Source organism: Megachile rotundata, chromosome 8 (genome assembly GCF_050947335.1).
Source record: "Megachile rotundata isolate GNS110a chromosome 8, iyMegRotu1, whole genome shotgun sequence".
In the NCBI taxonomy this organism is placed as follows: domain Eukaryota; kingdom Metazoa; phylum Arthropoda; class Insecta; order Hymenoptera; family Megachilidae; genus Megachile; species Megachile rotundata.
Genome location: NC_134990.1, coordinates 16,180,374 through 16,193,500, shown reverse-complemented (window position 1 = coordinate 16,193,500; position 13,127 = coordinate 16,180,374). Strand labels below are relative to the sequence as shown.

General features: G+C 46.6%; 4 protein-coding genes across 9 annotated transcripts; 1 reads left to right on the top strand and 3 right to left on the bottom strand.

Moving 5' to 3' along the window:
- Positions 1 to 1,002: 1,002 nt before the first annotated feature.
- Positions 1,003 to 2,115, bottom strand: LOC105662369 (uncharacterized). 4 transcript variants are annotated; one of them, XM_012284152.2, is made up of 4 exons: positions 1,981 to 2,115; positions 1,569 to 1,759; positions 1,415 to 1,512; positions 1,003 to 1,353 (listed from the first exon to the last, which is right to left on the bottom strand). In XM_012284152.2, the coding sequence occupies exons 2-4, from the start codon at positions 1,744 to 1,746 to the stop codon at positions 1,138 to 1,140; spliced, it is 492 nt and encodes a 163-aa protein (XP_012139542.2). In that variant the 5' UTR covers positions 1,747 to 1,759; positions 1,981 to 2,115; the 3' UTR covers positions 1,003 to 1,137. The 4 variants fall into 4 exon arrangements, with proteins under 4 accessions (XP_012139542.2, XP_012139540.2, XP_076391092.1 ...); XM_012284150.2 differs by lacking the exon at positions 1,981 to 2,115 and adding an exon at positions 1,912 to 1,971; XM_076534977.1 differs by lacking the exon at positions 1,981 to 2,115 and adding an exon at positions 1,819 to 1,958.
- LOC100877248 (uncharacterized) lies at positions 2,100 to 5,161 on the bottom strand. 2 transcript variants are annotated; one of them, XM_012284148.2, is made up of 3 exons: positions 3,050 to 5,161; positions 2,868 to 2,993; positions 2,100 to 2,672 (listed from the first exon to the last, which is right to left on the bottom strand). In XM_012284148.2, the coding sequence occupies exons 1-3, from the start codon at positions 3,285 to 3,287 to the stop codon at positions 2,470 to 2,472; spliced, it is 567 nt and encodes a 188-aa protein (XP_012139538.2). In that variant the 5' UTR covers positions 3,288 to 5,161; the 3' UTR covers positions 2,100 to 2,469. The 2 variants fall into 2 exon arrangements, with proteins under 2 accessions (XP_012139538.2, XP_003702921.2); XM_003702873.3 differs by having other exon boundaries at positions 2,868 to 2,990.
- A 129-nt stretch (positions 5,162 to 5,290) lies between these two features.
- LOC100877360 (uncharacterized) lies at positions 5,291 to 12,073 on the top strand. 2 transcript variants are annotated; one of them, XM_076534914.1, is made up of 3 exons: positions 5,291 to 6,367; positions 6,836 to 9,659; positions 9,730 to 12,073. In XM_076534914.1, the coding sequence occupies exons 1-3, from the start codon at positions 5,306 to 5,308 to the stop codon at positions 11,469 to 11,471; spliced, it is 5,628 nt and encodes a 1,875-aa protein (XP_076391029.1). In that variant the 5' UTR covers positions 5,291 to 5,305; the 3' UTR covers positions 11,472 to 12,073. The 2 variants fall into 2 exon arrangements, with proteins under 2 accessions (XP_076391029.1, XP_012139537.2); XM_012284147.2 differs by having other exon boundaries at positions 5,291 to 9,659.
- Positions 12,074 to 12,247: 174 nt separating this feature from the next.
- On the bottom strand, positions 12,248 to 13,046 carry LOC100877474 (uncharacterized). Its single transcript, XM_003702875.3, has 4 exons — positions 12,906 to 13,046; positions 12,809 to 12,849; positions 12,473 to 12,738; positions 12,248 to 12,419 (listed from the first exon to the last, which is right to left on the bottom strand). Exons 1-4 carry the CDS (start codon positions 12,934 to 12,936, stop codon positions 12,317 to 12,319), a joined length of 441 nt encoding a protein of 146 aa, XP_003702923.1. The 5' UTR covers positions 12,937 to 13,046; the 3' UTR covers positions 12,248 to 12,316.
- Between the last annotated feature and the right edge of the window lie 81 nt (positions 13,047 to 13,127).

Here is a 13,127-nt window from a genome sequence, read left to right as displayed (position 1 = left end):
TCGATACACGCCACGTGCGTCTCCGTGGAAATTGTAGGCTATCGTAATCGGTGGCGATCGAAATTTATTTAAATAAGAACATTCCGACGAGCAGGTTCGCGAGAGGATGATTCAGGCTTACTTAAACGATGATGTAAATAAGCCAAAGATTTTTTGCGTACATTTATTAACATAGAAAGAGAAAATAAAGTGAATAGACCTGTTCGCTTTCGTTCTGTACCTTCAAGTAGCTCAATTATGGAATAGTAGTAGTAGTCGCTTATAATTTAATCCTTTGACAATTATACAATTCACAAGGTTTTCTCTTCTGAAAGTTTCTTGATTTATTTAAAAAAAGTTAGATTTATTTAAGAGATGAAAAGAGGGATGTTTAAGATTGAAGGGAGTTGACGGTTTGACACGAAACTCGAGCCAAGGAGGATGATCTAAACGGCAAGGAATAGAGAGATTAGACCAGGTGAATTTACCACGTATACGTTGTGCATCGTGCATTTTGTAGTTTAGAAAACGGTATAGCTACGATTCGGTATGGCTAACTGTCGATATAGGATCGATGGCAGTGGCATACTAACGATACAATATACAAACGGAAGGTGGGTTTCTGGCACGTATACGCAGCGCGAATATCGAGGCCTTGGAAAATAAATTCGACATTGACAGGACTTTCGTTACGTGCCCTAAACATTCGCCCATATATCCGCCTCTAACGATTGGCAGTCAGCACGCAACGTTGCACCTTTCGTGGAAACTCATTTTTCTACTTAAAAATCGAAATGTTTCACGATGCGACGTTTGTCGAAATCGAGCTGTGTATTAATTTCGATTTCGATGTATATTTAACGGTGGAGAAAAGGGAAAAGGCGCGTGGTACCAAAGACTTGAGAATCTGGACCAAAATGCCGTTACACGAGGCACTAAGTAGGTCACCTCGAGTATCTTGCCATTACTCGTCTCACGGAACGTTCATTCGGCTAACTATTTCGTTTCAGCGTTTAACTGCCGTTCGATTACAAGTCATCTTATATTTTCATAAAAAACGTTACAATTTTTACAGAAATCACAGCACAGTGCACTTTGTCAGGTAAAAAAATGTATTTAGTAATAATGCAATGTTCGTAAATTTTATTCGAAGAACTTTCATCTTCCGAACCATCCTTCGTCGTCGTCTTCCGGTTGGTGGTACGTGTGGTAATAGTGCTCGTGATATTCGGGTCTGTGGACCAACACGACTTCCGATTTCTGCGAGTTTCGGATCGCGTTGTAGAACATGATGGCCAATGCTATTTTTCCCACCACTAAGCTTCGTATCAGAGTCAGTTTGATGGACGCTAGCGTAGCTGGCAAGCTCACCATCTGAAAAGTAGTTGAAAATTACTTTGATTCTTCGTACCTGGTAATTTTCTATATAGCAAACCTGTATCATAAGAGGGAACATCATCACCGCCATGCCGATTCTTTGGAAAATGCCCTTCTTAAATTTCAATCTGGCCATGTTCCTCTGTTCGTCGCTCTCTAAAATAGAATAAATGAATACCGACGAATCCTGTACGATTCTTTGAGATACTCACTTTTAAATAGAGTCGACATTCTTATAACAATGCTCGTTTTATTATTGGAGGTGCGCAACGTGATTCCTTGCGAAATATCGTATCGCAGATCTTCGTTCGGGTCAGTGTTCTCTTCGGCACGAATCATGTTTAATGTAATCACGAGGCAGAGACAGACAATCGTTTGCGTTCCATTCATGGCGTTCTCACTCCTAAAATTACAACGGTTAATTTGTGTCTTCCGACCTTAACTAGTTTATCACTTGCCCACTTTCGGCAACAGCGCTCAAAGAAACATTTTGTATTAAAAAGAGATCGGTTTTCTTTGTAATACTTCATAACCGTAGAACGAAACGCGTGCTACCTGCATCCGATCACCGAAGAGACTACTGGCGATCTAGTACACATTTTCTTTTTTGCGCTATGTGCTTACCCCACTAGAAACCAGGAAACTGGGTCTCTGCAGTCTGCGGGTGCAATTGAAAGAAGGTGTAATGCACGCTTAGCCAACCTTGAACCGCGGAGAATTTTATAATATAACTCTACGACGAATTGATTTCATAAAAAGTTTAATAAATACGGCGATACACATTAAATAGATAGAATGCTTCTTTACAGAGCGTTACTGTTAACATGAGGTAAACACGAGCTTATCGCTCGTAGCACAAGTAAATTTGGTTTTACAATTCAGTCGGGTGTAACGATTAGGAATGACCGACAAATCTTTACAAAGCCTACTTACAATCTACTAACGGTAAAGTCGAAATAAATAAAATCAATCTAAAGTAATCGCACAGTTCCTTTGGTACCAAGGAAGTCTTCGTTAATCGTAAGCGCATTCTCGGTTCTGAAAATGCAATTGCACTATTGTCCTCGCGGATGATGAGAGATTATTTGGAGTTGTCTTCGAAGAGCTTGTTGACTATCCTCTATAGTAATAGTGTTGCTCGTCATCTGGACCGCTGTGCGACATCCAGCCACCGTACGCCTGTTGGTGAGCGGTGGGTAGACTATTGTGAACGTGCACGTGAATCGGCTGAGCAGGCCCGGCCGGTGCATGGTGCTGCCAACCGGAGGAAAACTTGGCTATTAACGTGCTCACTTTGAGCATCAGTAAAATGGCACCTGCAATAAAACCACGTTCATAAATTCCAACCGTTCTAAATTACAAAAGGATATAAAAGATTAAGAGGCTCTACCGTGTAAAATTTAGACCTACGATCAGGATCGATAAATAGGTCGATGTCTCCTGATTTCGTATGCACACGGTGTACCCGATCAGAAACCGTTATCTATTCAATAGAATAGTACATAACTTACCAATGAGTAATCCCTTCAGCGAGATCACAGTTAACACAGTCAACATGGTCATCATTGCGCCCATTTTATACATCATCGGCATCAACATGAACTGGATGCGCTTATGTCCAAACGTGCGCGCCTCTGCTAATCACACATTTCAATCAATTCGCGAGTTCGATGATTCATCGTTAAAAACTCACCTCGTAGGTTGCTCTGATTGTCGAAGATGCCACCCAAGAATTCTCGAAGCTGTCGTACCAGGGGATGCAGCACGGCGTCCTTGGAAATCGGTCGCGACAGTTCGTCGAGTTTCGCGCGTTCAACTCCTTCATGTTCGTTGGTAACGACACCAACACACTCTACGCACGGCAGGATTGCGCTTTTTGGAAAAGCAACAGCGAGTAGCGCGCACGTTAGCGTCCAACCAATCGGTCGCATGATCGAACCGGTTAAGATCACGTGATCTTCATCGACACCGCGAATTCACTCGAGAGGAGGAAGCAGGCTTTTTTCTTTTCGTTATCTTCGCTGTTTCGTCTTCTGTATCGCGTGGACGGTCGCGCGATCGTCGCGAAAACAGGAACCACGAAATATAACGTGTTAATCGAGTCCGTACGTATCGGCGTATGATTCGGACGAACGAGCCGGACGCCGTTCGAAGTCAAAAGAGGATCGGTCGACGCGTGCGCCGACGATCTGCGCAATGACTCGAATTTCTACCGCTTGCCCAGCAATTTCGTGGACGCGGCTCGCTCGAAACACTTTTCGAGAATAACATTAGAACGCTCCGCGTCCTCGGACCGTACCGTTGCGTTCTGACCGCGTAACTTTTCACGCTTCTATTGCTCGTTAACCGTTGCTTCCTATTATCCTCCTTGTTCGCCAACTCGTCTTGGAACTGTAGATAAGACCTCCTTTGATCGTTGGACTTTTCATCGATAGCACGTAGACCACGTCCCACTTTCGATATCATCTGCCCCGGTCGCTGTCCCGTAATCCTCCTTGTGTTCCTCGAACGACGTTGATCGAGCGTGCAAATGAAAGACTATGTCTTTCGAATCGTCCGTCTTTGTTGAACTGGAAGTTTCTTCTCGGTCCAACGCATTTTTAGTCGTCTCGAGATTCGTTTTTACGTAATGTTCGCTTCGGGGATAACGACGCAGGTCGGTAATGTCGATTAAATTGCGGCCGCTGATGACTCGCCTCGATCGTTTTTGCTCGATGAAATTTACGAGGGCAGCAAAATTTCGTAAACAATCGAGTGACGTAACGAGAAGCGTGAAAGTTCACGACGAGAAAATAGCGTAAACGAGTAAGCGAAAGCAGTGATTTGCGGGATAAAGTTGGGAGGTAATAAAATGAGCGTTGTGAAAACGCCTTAAGAGAAGCCTGCTACGGATAAAAGGAAGAGAAGCGGTACAGGTTTACTGCGTCGACTTTGCACGGTGAATCCGGCATGAAAAGAAAGACAGAAGAGCAAAGAGAATCCGAAGAAGGAAACGAAGGAGGAGGCTATCTTGGAAAATAATGCTGCTCGTAAAAATTCTTTACCCTTCCATGCTCTCCGTTGCCGAGAGATCCCTTCAAGGACTAAAAATGCAACCCCTTGCACCAGAACGAGAAAGGCTGTATTAAAGATGAACTTGAAACCCGGTCTGCGCTGTATTCGTGCCGTATCCTCCAGCCTCGGCGACGCGACGACTTCTTCTCCCGATACGCGTTTTTTGCTCCTTTTCCTTCCCGCACCGCGTTCCATCTTCACCGAGCTCGCAAAAGTACGCGCACTTTAGAAACACGTTTCAAACTTTGACGATTCCAAACTTTACTACGTTTCAATCATCTTCCACTTGCGAAAGTTTTTCTATTTCCTTCTCGCTGGAATCTATTCCAGGGAAAGAAACGATGTAGAGTTAGATGTAATGTACACGCACAGAATCGTAAATGAAACGCTTAGTCGAATCGTGGCATCGAATATACGAGTACTATCGTTACAGCCTGCAAGAAATCCACCGCGTTATTTTCCGAGTCTCGCAGCTAATCGGTCCATTACGGTTCTGGCCGCAAGAAGCGACTGAACTGGATACGCGTAGCGGTTAGCGGACGAAGCATTTAATCCGTCGTTCCACGAAATCGGGTTAGAAAAATCGATCGTTCGAAATTTTGCTAAATTTTTTAGCGCGTCTTTGTTCGACCATTCGTCGGAAAGATTCCGCGAATGTTCCCCATCGAGAACGGTGCAAGAAGCGGAGAGGTAAAATGCGTTTACAGCAGTTGGATCTTGAACTCGATTCCCTCGCAACCCCGAGGGGAGTGCTCGTAGAGGGGCAGCGTAAAAATGGAAATTCTCGGCACTGTTGCCTATCTACGTAGCCTGGCGAATCTCCGCGTCTCGTTGGTCGAGCCTGTACGTACACTCTTACGAGCATCTTCGTTCAATACAGTCTGGACGATGGTGTATGTATAACCATACCTCTGCTCCATGGCTGACCATAGGCCGGCTCAGAAGTGGCCGAGACATTCGCCTCTCGACCGCGACCATGAGAGCACTCAACCCGCGACGCCTACAGCTACCGACTATCTTCCCTCGTTCCTTCCTTTGCCTTTTTCTCTTGTTACTCGTTGTTCGCGCTGGTCAAACTCGCAGTGTGCACCACGATGAAGAGGACCAGCCCGGGGCCAAGGTTTCGGTCGAACGCGACGTATGGTTAACCGGGGAGCAGACGGAAGCGAGCGTGCCGGAACAAGTGCAAACGAAACTCGTATCCTCTGGAGACCAGGACGCTGGAGGGGAACAGAGCTCGGGTTCAGACGGATATCCTAACGGTGTACGCGATCTCGAGAAAGGGGAATCGATCGTGACGGAGGGTAGTCCGTTGAAGCAAGACGAAGAGTCCAGCGTAGCCAAAAAGCGCAGACGAAACGATGTTGTCCTTGGAAATAAGTCCGAGAACCAAGGCAGTCCCGTCGAGGAGGTCAAGGACGAGGGGATCAGGAGATTCGACCATCGAGTGGACACGGACGATGCTTCCGCTTCCAAAACAGAATCGAAATCAGAGCACGTGTCGGTCGAACCTAAGAAATCTTCGGTCGCGTTCGAAGAGAGTCGCATTCAGGAGGTGGACGAGTCGGGAGTCGAAATTCCAAGCTCCTTCCGGAAAGCGGTGAAGTTGGACGGCGAGGATGGCGTTAAGAGCGAACAGGAAGTTAGCTCGAACGACCACTCGGATTTCGAAGAAGAGAACAGAGGGTATAGATCGTTGAGCGAGTCCCAAGGTAAATCCAGACGCAAGAGCTCCACCGTTTACCTAAGCGCTGAGGAGAAGAAAATATCGGACGGACAGCAACAGTCGATCGTTGACGGACAGATAAAGAAGTTGATATCGATTCGAGATGACGTGTTGGACGCTCAGAAGACGGACAAGCCGGACGAAGCGAAGCTCGCGAGTTCTAAGCGCGAGATCGGAATGGACGAAGTCGCCTTCATGGAGCAGGAAGTTGAGAACGAGCGCAGAGACCAGGTAAAAAACGTTAAATCGATACCGAGTATTCTCGAAAAGTGGAGACAGGAGGCTACGACGCTTCAGAGTCAGATTAGAGATAGAAATTTCTTGTCGCGTTTGAGAGAGCAATCGGTCGAAGTGCTTCCGGGAGTGCCAAAATTCACAGAGAACCAGTTGCTGGATACGTTGGAGCGAATCGTGCTGTCGAAGAGATTGAATCCTTTGAACGAGTCCTACACGACGAACGTGAAGGGCGTCGCGTTGACCGAGAATCAGTTGCGGATAGTCAAATGTGCCGAGCAATTGGTAGCCGTGAGAGAACGACAGTCCTTCGTCGAGAACTTGATGGAATGCATTCAAGGGCTCAGCGTGCTGAATTGCATGCAAATCTTTATCTGGCCGATCCTGCTGGACAACCTTCCAGAATCAGTCACTCAAAACTTGCCGAATTTACCGATCGAGATAAACGTGTCTGATTTGTTTCAGGGTGTCGGTCAAAAGTCCGGCAGAGCTCAAGACATTCAGCGGGTCAGATTGATCGCTCCGGACGCCGTGGTCCACAATATCCTTCAAGACGCTTTGGAATCGTATCCCAACGATCAGACGCTGGTGTCGTACATCGACCCGAAGAACGACACGCTAAAAAATTTGTTGACTTCCAATCAGCTGAGCATTCTGCAGATGGCCGAGAAATTCTTGCCGGAGGCGTTGCGAAGAGAGTATTCGGACAGAATGTTCTCCTGCGTCAGAAGGTTCGAATACTTCAGCTGCGTGAAGTATTTCGCTTGGCCCCTGATCAAACAATACTTTCCGGCGTTACCCGCTTTCCCCGACTATCAGAGTTGGTACCCGATCATCGACCTTTCGCCGCAGTATCCGATCTTGCCTTTTCCGGGCTTCTCGGAAGACCTTGGCGAGCTACCCGAGATCGTGGACGCCGATGCGACCAGAACGAGGCGGCCCAGACCGGAGGCGATAATTATTCGTGTCCTCCAAAACACTCTGAAGGAACAACCGCGAATATCGAGTTCCCCGTCCTTCTTGGACCAGGCTACGGACACGTACGTCGCACTCCTGCCTCAGGATCAACTGTTGACCATCAACATGGCCGAGCAGCTCATTCCGATCTCGTATCGACCAGAATTCGTTCAGAAGACCGTTAGGTGCATGAAGGAATACAACTATCTGACCTGCATCAAATATTCAGCCTGGCCTACCGTTAGACAGTTCATACCGACTTTGCCAGACATTTCCAGACTTTTGCCAGATTTTAATGTTCCAGGATTGTCGGACATCGGCAGTTACGTGCCGGAGATACCAACTTATCCGGACGTGAGCTTCTACTGGCCGATCGGTAGTACTTCTGTTCAGAAATCGACGAACGTTCCAACTTATTACGCTTTCAAGAACCGCGAGGTTGCACCGCAGTACTCCGACGAATTGGAGAATCTGATTCTGGATATTTTACTGAAACTGCGAAGCTCTATCGATAAACGCATGGAAACTTCGCCGGTTACTTTGACAGGGAACACGATAACGTTCACGACGTTCACGAAACGACAGATCGACATCTTGCGCTTAGCCGAGTGTCTCATACCGCAGTCTGCGAGGGCAACTTTGATCACCGACGTTCTCACCTATCTCCAGAAGAACAACGACTTCATAGACTGCGCGAGATACGTGATTTGGCCGACGGTCGCCAGGTACCAGTCGACTCTACCCGAATTTCCCAGCCCAGAGAACAGTCCGGTCGATTCGAACAATCAGAATTTGCTGGAGATCAAGGAAACGGTGACGAGCACCGGAGAGGTGATACAGGAACGAGTCTTTTCGGAATCAGAGAAGAAAGCGATCTTCTTCCAGGACAACAAGGAGTCAAGGAATAGAGTAACGAACGTTCCAGTGATCAGCGTGACCGGCACGAGGTTCGTCCCAATATTTACCGAACAACCGGAGACGGTGATCTACAACATTCTCCGGTCGGTTCAGTTGCAATCGGCCAAGACGACCGCGAGACCTTCGTTGATCCTCAAGAATCAACAGTTCCTCGATTTGCTTAACGAGCAGCAAGGGAATATCGTGAACGTCGTGGACACTTTGCTTCCCGAGAACGTACGCCCCGACTTCGCCAACAAGATGATCGAGTGTCTTCGCATCAACAACTTCCTGATATGCACCAGAGACATCGTCTGGCCAACATTAACGCAATACTTCCCTTGGCTGCCAAATTTCCCCGACTTCGGAAGCATCATCGGCACCCCGGTCGTCAACTCCACCTCTCCGACCCCCAATCAAAACATAACGGAACCTGACACCAGCTCGGACGCCCCTCTTTCGGAAACCGACGTGAAAACCGGTCAGCACGGGGATACCACGGTGACCATAACGGACACCAGATTTTTCCCGATTTACAACGAGCTGCCGGAAACGATCATCCTCAATATTCTGAAGGCCGTTCAGTTGTCCGTGCCCACGTTGCAAGGTCCTCCTCTTTCGACGAGGATCAAGGAGCTTTCTCAGTTCCTGACAGAGCAGCAGATCGCCATCGTGCAGACCGCGGAGAATTTATTGCCTGCACCGTCACGGCCGACCTTCCTCGACAACACCGTGTCCTGTATCAGAGACAGGAACTTCTTGGAATGCGCCAGGGACGTGATTTGGCCAACGGTCGCGCAGTTCTTCCCCTGGCTACCCAGCTTCCCGAATTTTGGAAGCCTCAAAAGTTCGCAGACTTCGAGAAACAGCGCGAATCAGAAGACGACGGAGTGGGCGTTCGAGGACGTGGAGGAGAAGATAGAGAATATTTTGTTGGATGCCCTGAAGAAGTCGAACGCGCAGCTGGAGCAGACTTTGAACAACAGCGACCCTGTGGCCTCGCACCTGAGCCAGCGGCAAATAAACATCGTCAATCTAGTCGAGAGGATTATACCAGCCTCCGAGCGAGCATCGTACGTCGCCAGAATATTGGAGTGCACGAAGCGTTACAATTATCTGGCTTGCACGAACAACATCTCCTGGCCAATTTTGAAGCAATCGATACCCTCTCTGCCAGACCTCCTCGGCCTCAGCGACTTGTTGACTCAGTTCCCCAGCATCCTTCAGATTCCCGAGTCTGCTTCGAACGCTGATTCTCTCGCTAATTATTTTCTAGGCGCCTCTCAGACTTTGGGAGCACAGGTGTCTAGTGGATTTTCTCAGTTACCTGTTAACTTGGGAGCTAGCTTAAAAAATTCAGAACCGCAGACTCCACCTCGTTTGGAGACCCAAGAGACCGAGGCGAATAAAACGTCATCGACTACGCCGTCAGTAGGTGAATTTACCGTCAGTTAATATTCTTCAGATTCATAAGCAGCGTTTTTTATTCGGTATTTTGTTTGCAGGTAACGAAGGAATCGTCCCCGGATACGCAGGTCAGCCGCCAGGAATCCTCTTAGATATCTCGAACGAAAAAGTTGACTTACCCAGTAACGCTTCGCAACTATCAAATCCATCAAAAAACAGAAAACGTAGAAGTTTAGAAACTTACGACACGGAACAAGCGTCAGAAGATTCTACGTCCGCGCCTCTAACGTTTCCAAACATCACGGAATCCGAGTATCTTCAGCTTCTAATCAGAATTAAGGAGAACAATAAACTTGCAGGCACCAAATCGAAACAGTATCTCGTCGACACTTTAAACTCTACGGTCAGGAACTCGTTGACGGCTGATCAGTACGAAATTCTGAAGATAATCGACGATTTGGATAACGGAGCATCGAGCAAAGGCATCGGGTCGCAAGTGGTTCAATGTATTCTGAGTCTCAGTTTCATCAGATGCTTAGGCATATTCGCGTGGCCTCTGATCGTCAGCAATTTACCTTCTCTGCTCCCCTCTTTCCCGAGTTTCGGTATCTTCGGACGTTCGCTGATGGAAAACCAGGTGCAGGACTTCTTCGACATGTCCACCACGGACTTCGAGAAGGAGCTCCTAAAAAGAAAGGACTCGATCGAACATTCTCTACTCGACTGGTATAAAAAACTAGCCGAAGACGAGTTCCAAACGAACGTGGGCTTTCTGAAGATCAGAGGCTACGGAAACAACGAGATTGGAATCAGTGTCACTAGTTTTAGGCAAGGTCGAGGCGCAAAGATCAAGGACAACAAAAATCTGCCTAGTATACTGACGATCATCACCGACATCATGGAGGAGGTTCTGGATCAGCGTCCGGAAGGGGAGAAGAAGAAGGACAAGGATAAAAAGGAGAGAAGCATAGACGACGAACACAGGGAAGGTGGTATACAGTTCTTGAAGGACAGCGACGAGTACCTGGACATCAAAAGATCGATGAACGACGATGAAATCATCTCCATGTTTTTAAGCAAGATCAAATCGAACGATTCCGAGGCAGACGACGATAACGTGAAGTACTTTGATCTCGAAGACGCGTACAACGCTTTCGGGGTACTGTTCGGTACCAAGCTACACGACAAGCTGAACGACCCGCAGTTCAAGTCTGAGAGCATGGAATCGCAGAAAGAGGTGGACATCGTATCCTTGGAGTCTCAGGACTTCGACGAACTGAAGACGTTGCCTCTGAGTCAGGTGGCGTACGATTTTGAGAAAGAGTCCTCCAGCGATCAGGAAGAGAAGCAACGAGAGAAGCGAGCGAAGAACCTTCTGAAGTTAGTGGAAAAGCACTCGGACAATTACTTGGATTCCGACGAGAAAGGCGTGGAGGATAATAAAATTGTCGAAGAACGACCCGAACAGGGTACGAAGTCAGGATTGATCATCAGACTACCGCAATTAGACGACGAGATTCTATCGAAGAAGGTGACGAACTCCGTGACTGACCTGGCCAGGGGTTTGAAAACGAAGATGGGTCAGATGATGCCAGGGTTCGGTATGGTGTTGTCCTTCTTGCTACAGATGGCTCTCGCTCATGCTCGCGCGGCTGCCTCGATGGCTAGCATGATCAGCAACATGGCTCTGGGTTCGGCTATGTTCGGAATGGTGCGAGACTCCTTCTTCGGCTCCAATAGCCACCCACAGATCAAATACGTTTACGAAAACCACAAGGTGGGACCAGGTATCGTTTGGCCTTCTCAATACGAACCATCACCTCATCACAACGATTACTAGAGCGATTTTTAGAGTAAATTTTTCTTCGGATAGCTGTAGCGATAAGCATAGGAAGGATATCGAATGTTTGGAAATTTTTAAGGCGTTCAATTCGATTCCATGATTTCGAGTAGCAACGAGGGTTCTAGGGTAACCGATAGCGATTATTTTTTCGTAGGATTATAGACAACGGCACGGCATTTGATTTACTATGCGTTAAGACGTAACTCGTAGGTTTCGTCGCGTTTCCATTAAAGGCTGAATAACAATGAACGTTGTATTGGGCTAGCTTTAATTTTTTCCCGAACGCGGCTGACGACGGTCGTCGTTCGATCTTCTCGGTCTTCAATGTAATCGTCTTTTTAATAGATCTTTTTAGCACGTTCAAAGACTCGGTTCTAGTTTCTTTCGTACGTAAGCGTTTTAACATACGGATCATCGACTGTTTCACCCCCGGGGATTTTCATGGTGACGGGTAAGAAAATTCTTCGTTACGCTGTTCTTTTATCGATCTCCATGTAATCGATGTGCTCAACGAAATACAAGTATTGTAAAAGCTTTAGTTTGTAAGTCAGCGATTCTTGCCAGTGTTACGTTTGCGATAATAAACGTCTGAGAATCCATATACCCTCTTTTCCCTATTTTATATTCTAACTCGACGATTAAACACGAAAGGATTTTTTACAAACGATCATCGGATATTTTTGCGTCGAAGGCTGCGGATTTATTTTACCTTCTTTTACAGCCTTGCTAGAAGGTGTGTTGAACCGTTTCGAAACGCGACAAAGAAATCGACATTTTCAAAGAGATATTTATTTTAATATTTCTGTTTTACATAGACGATATTTTAAAAATCGCACAGCATGTCACGAGAGTAAGAGAGGCAGTACAGAAGGTACTTCTTCTTGTTCCTTCGATTTTGCATCTTCTTCTAGCTCCAGAGAATATGACAGCTCGTTTAGATAGAACCTAAAATTAATTAATTAAAAAATGACATTAAGTTTGATAAAATACAAAAGTACCATTCGTCCGCGTGTACGCAGTCAACTTGATCCTTATCCGTGCAGATTCGTTCTCTCTGATCGAACAACGTGTTATTTGGACAAATCACCGGGAAACCTTTCCCCGAATCGTCGCAGGCATGAAAAATTCGGCAATCGTAGTCCAAATCCGCGTACAAGCCGGTCTGTTTGCCTTCGCAAGTGAATCGAAACGTCAAGTTCGCAAAGAGGTCGAAATCACTCGATTCTTTTGACAGGTCCTCGTACGTCTCCAAACGATGTCGATCCTGAATAAATTGTCGCTCGAATAAATTGTTTAAACGATTGAAATGAGAATTTTCAAAGAATGATTCTTACAACGTAACCAAGAGTAGGTAAAGCGGTGACTGTAACGAGTTCTGTAAAACAGAGTTGTGTTATCGTTCGAGGAAGATCTGATACTCTTTTTACTTACGAAGCGGAAGAAGCAGCACGAAGGAAATCATGATCTTGAAAATTCTGATTTACTTTGAATTTTGTACAGCGTTACTCGGCTGATGTAGCCTCACTGGCACTCGGCGTTTGAACCGAGCCATTTATCGACCTTAACGAGCGTGTAATTTCCCGAAAAGCGTAACATTTATCTAAACGATGGTTAACTGAGACATCCGGCTGCAGAAAGTCTTACACTTTACTA

What these genes read in the sequence shown, in the direction of transcription:
- LOC105662369 (XM_076534977.1), bottom strand. Translation starts at nt 1,886, where the DNA reads ATGAAGTATTACAAAGAAAACCGATCTCTTTTTAATACAAAATGTTTC. An exon ending in TTTGAGCGCTGTTGCCGAAA is followed by an intron (nt 1,760 to 1,818) that starts GTGGGCAAGTGA and finishes TTGTAATTTTAG; the next exon opens with GAGTGAGAACGCCATGAATG. An exon ending in TGTTCCCTCTTATGATACAG is followed by an intron (nt 1,354 to 1,414) that starts GTTTGCTATATA and finishes ACTACTTTTCAG; the next exon opens with ATGGTGAGCTTGCCAGCTAC.
- LOC100877360 (XM_012284147.2), top strand. Translation starts at nt 5,306, where the DNA reads ATGTATAACCATACCTCTGCTCCATGGCTGACCATAGGCCGGCTCAGA. An exon ending in ATCGACTACGCCGTCAGTAG is followed by an intron (nt 9,660 to 9,729) that starts GTGAATTTACCG and finishes TTTTGTTTGCAG; the next exon opens with GTAACGAAGGAATCGTCCCC.
- LOC100877248 (XM_012284148.2), bottom strand. Translation starts at nt 3,287, where the DNA reads ATGCGACCGATTGGTTGGACGCTAACGTGCGCGCTACTCGCTGTTGCT. An exon ending in CAATCAGAGCAACCTACGAG is followed by an intron (nt 2,994 to 3,049) that starts GTGAGTTTTTAA and finishes ATGTGTGATTAG; the next exon opens with CAGAGGCGCGCACGTTTGGA. An exon ending in GCTGAAGGGATTACTCATTG is followed by an intron (nt 2,673 to 2,867) that starts GTAAGTTATGTA and finishes GTTTTATTGCAG; the next exon opens with GTGCCATTTTACTGATGCTC.
- LOC100877474 (XM_003702875.3), bottom strand. Translation starts at nt 12,936, where the DNA reads ATGATTTCCTTCGTGCTGCTTCTTCCGCTTC. An exon ending in CGTGCTGCTTCTTCCGCTTC is followed by an intron (nt 12,850 to 12,905) that starts GTAAGTAAAAAG and finishes TCTGTTTTACAG; the next exon opens with AACTCGTTACAGTCACCGCT. An exon ending in TGCGTACACGCGGACGAATG is followed by an intron (nt 12,420 to 12,472) that starts GTACTTTTGTAT and finishes AATTAATTTTAG; the next exon opens with GTTCTATCTAAACGAGCTGT.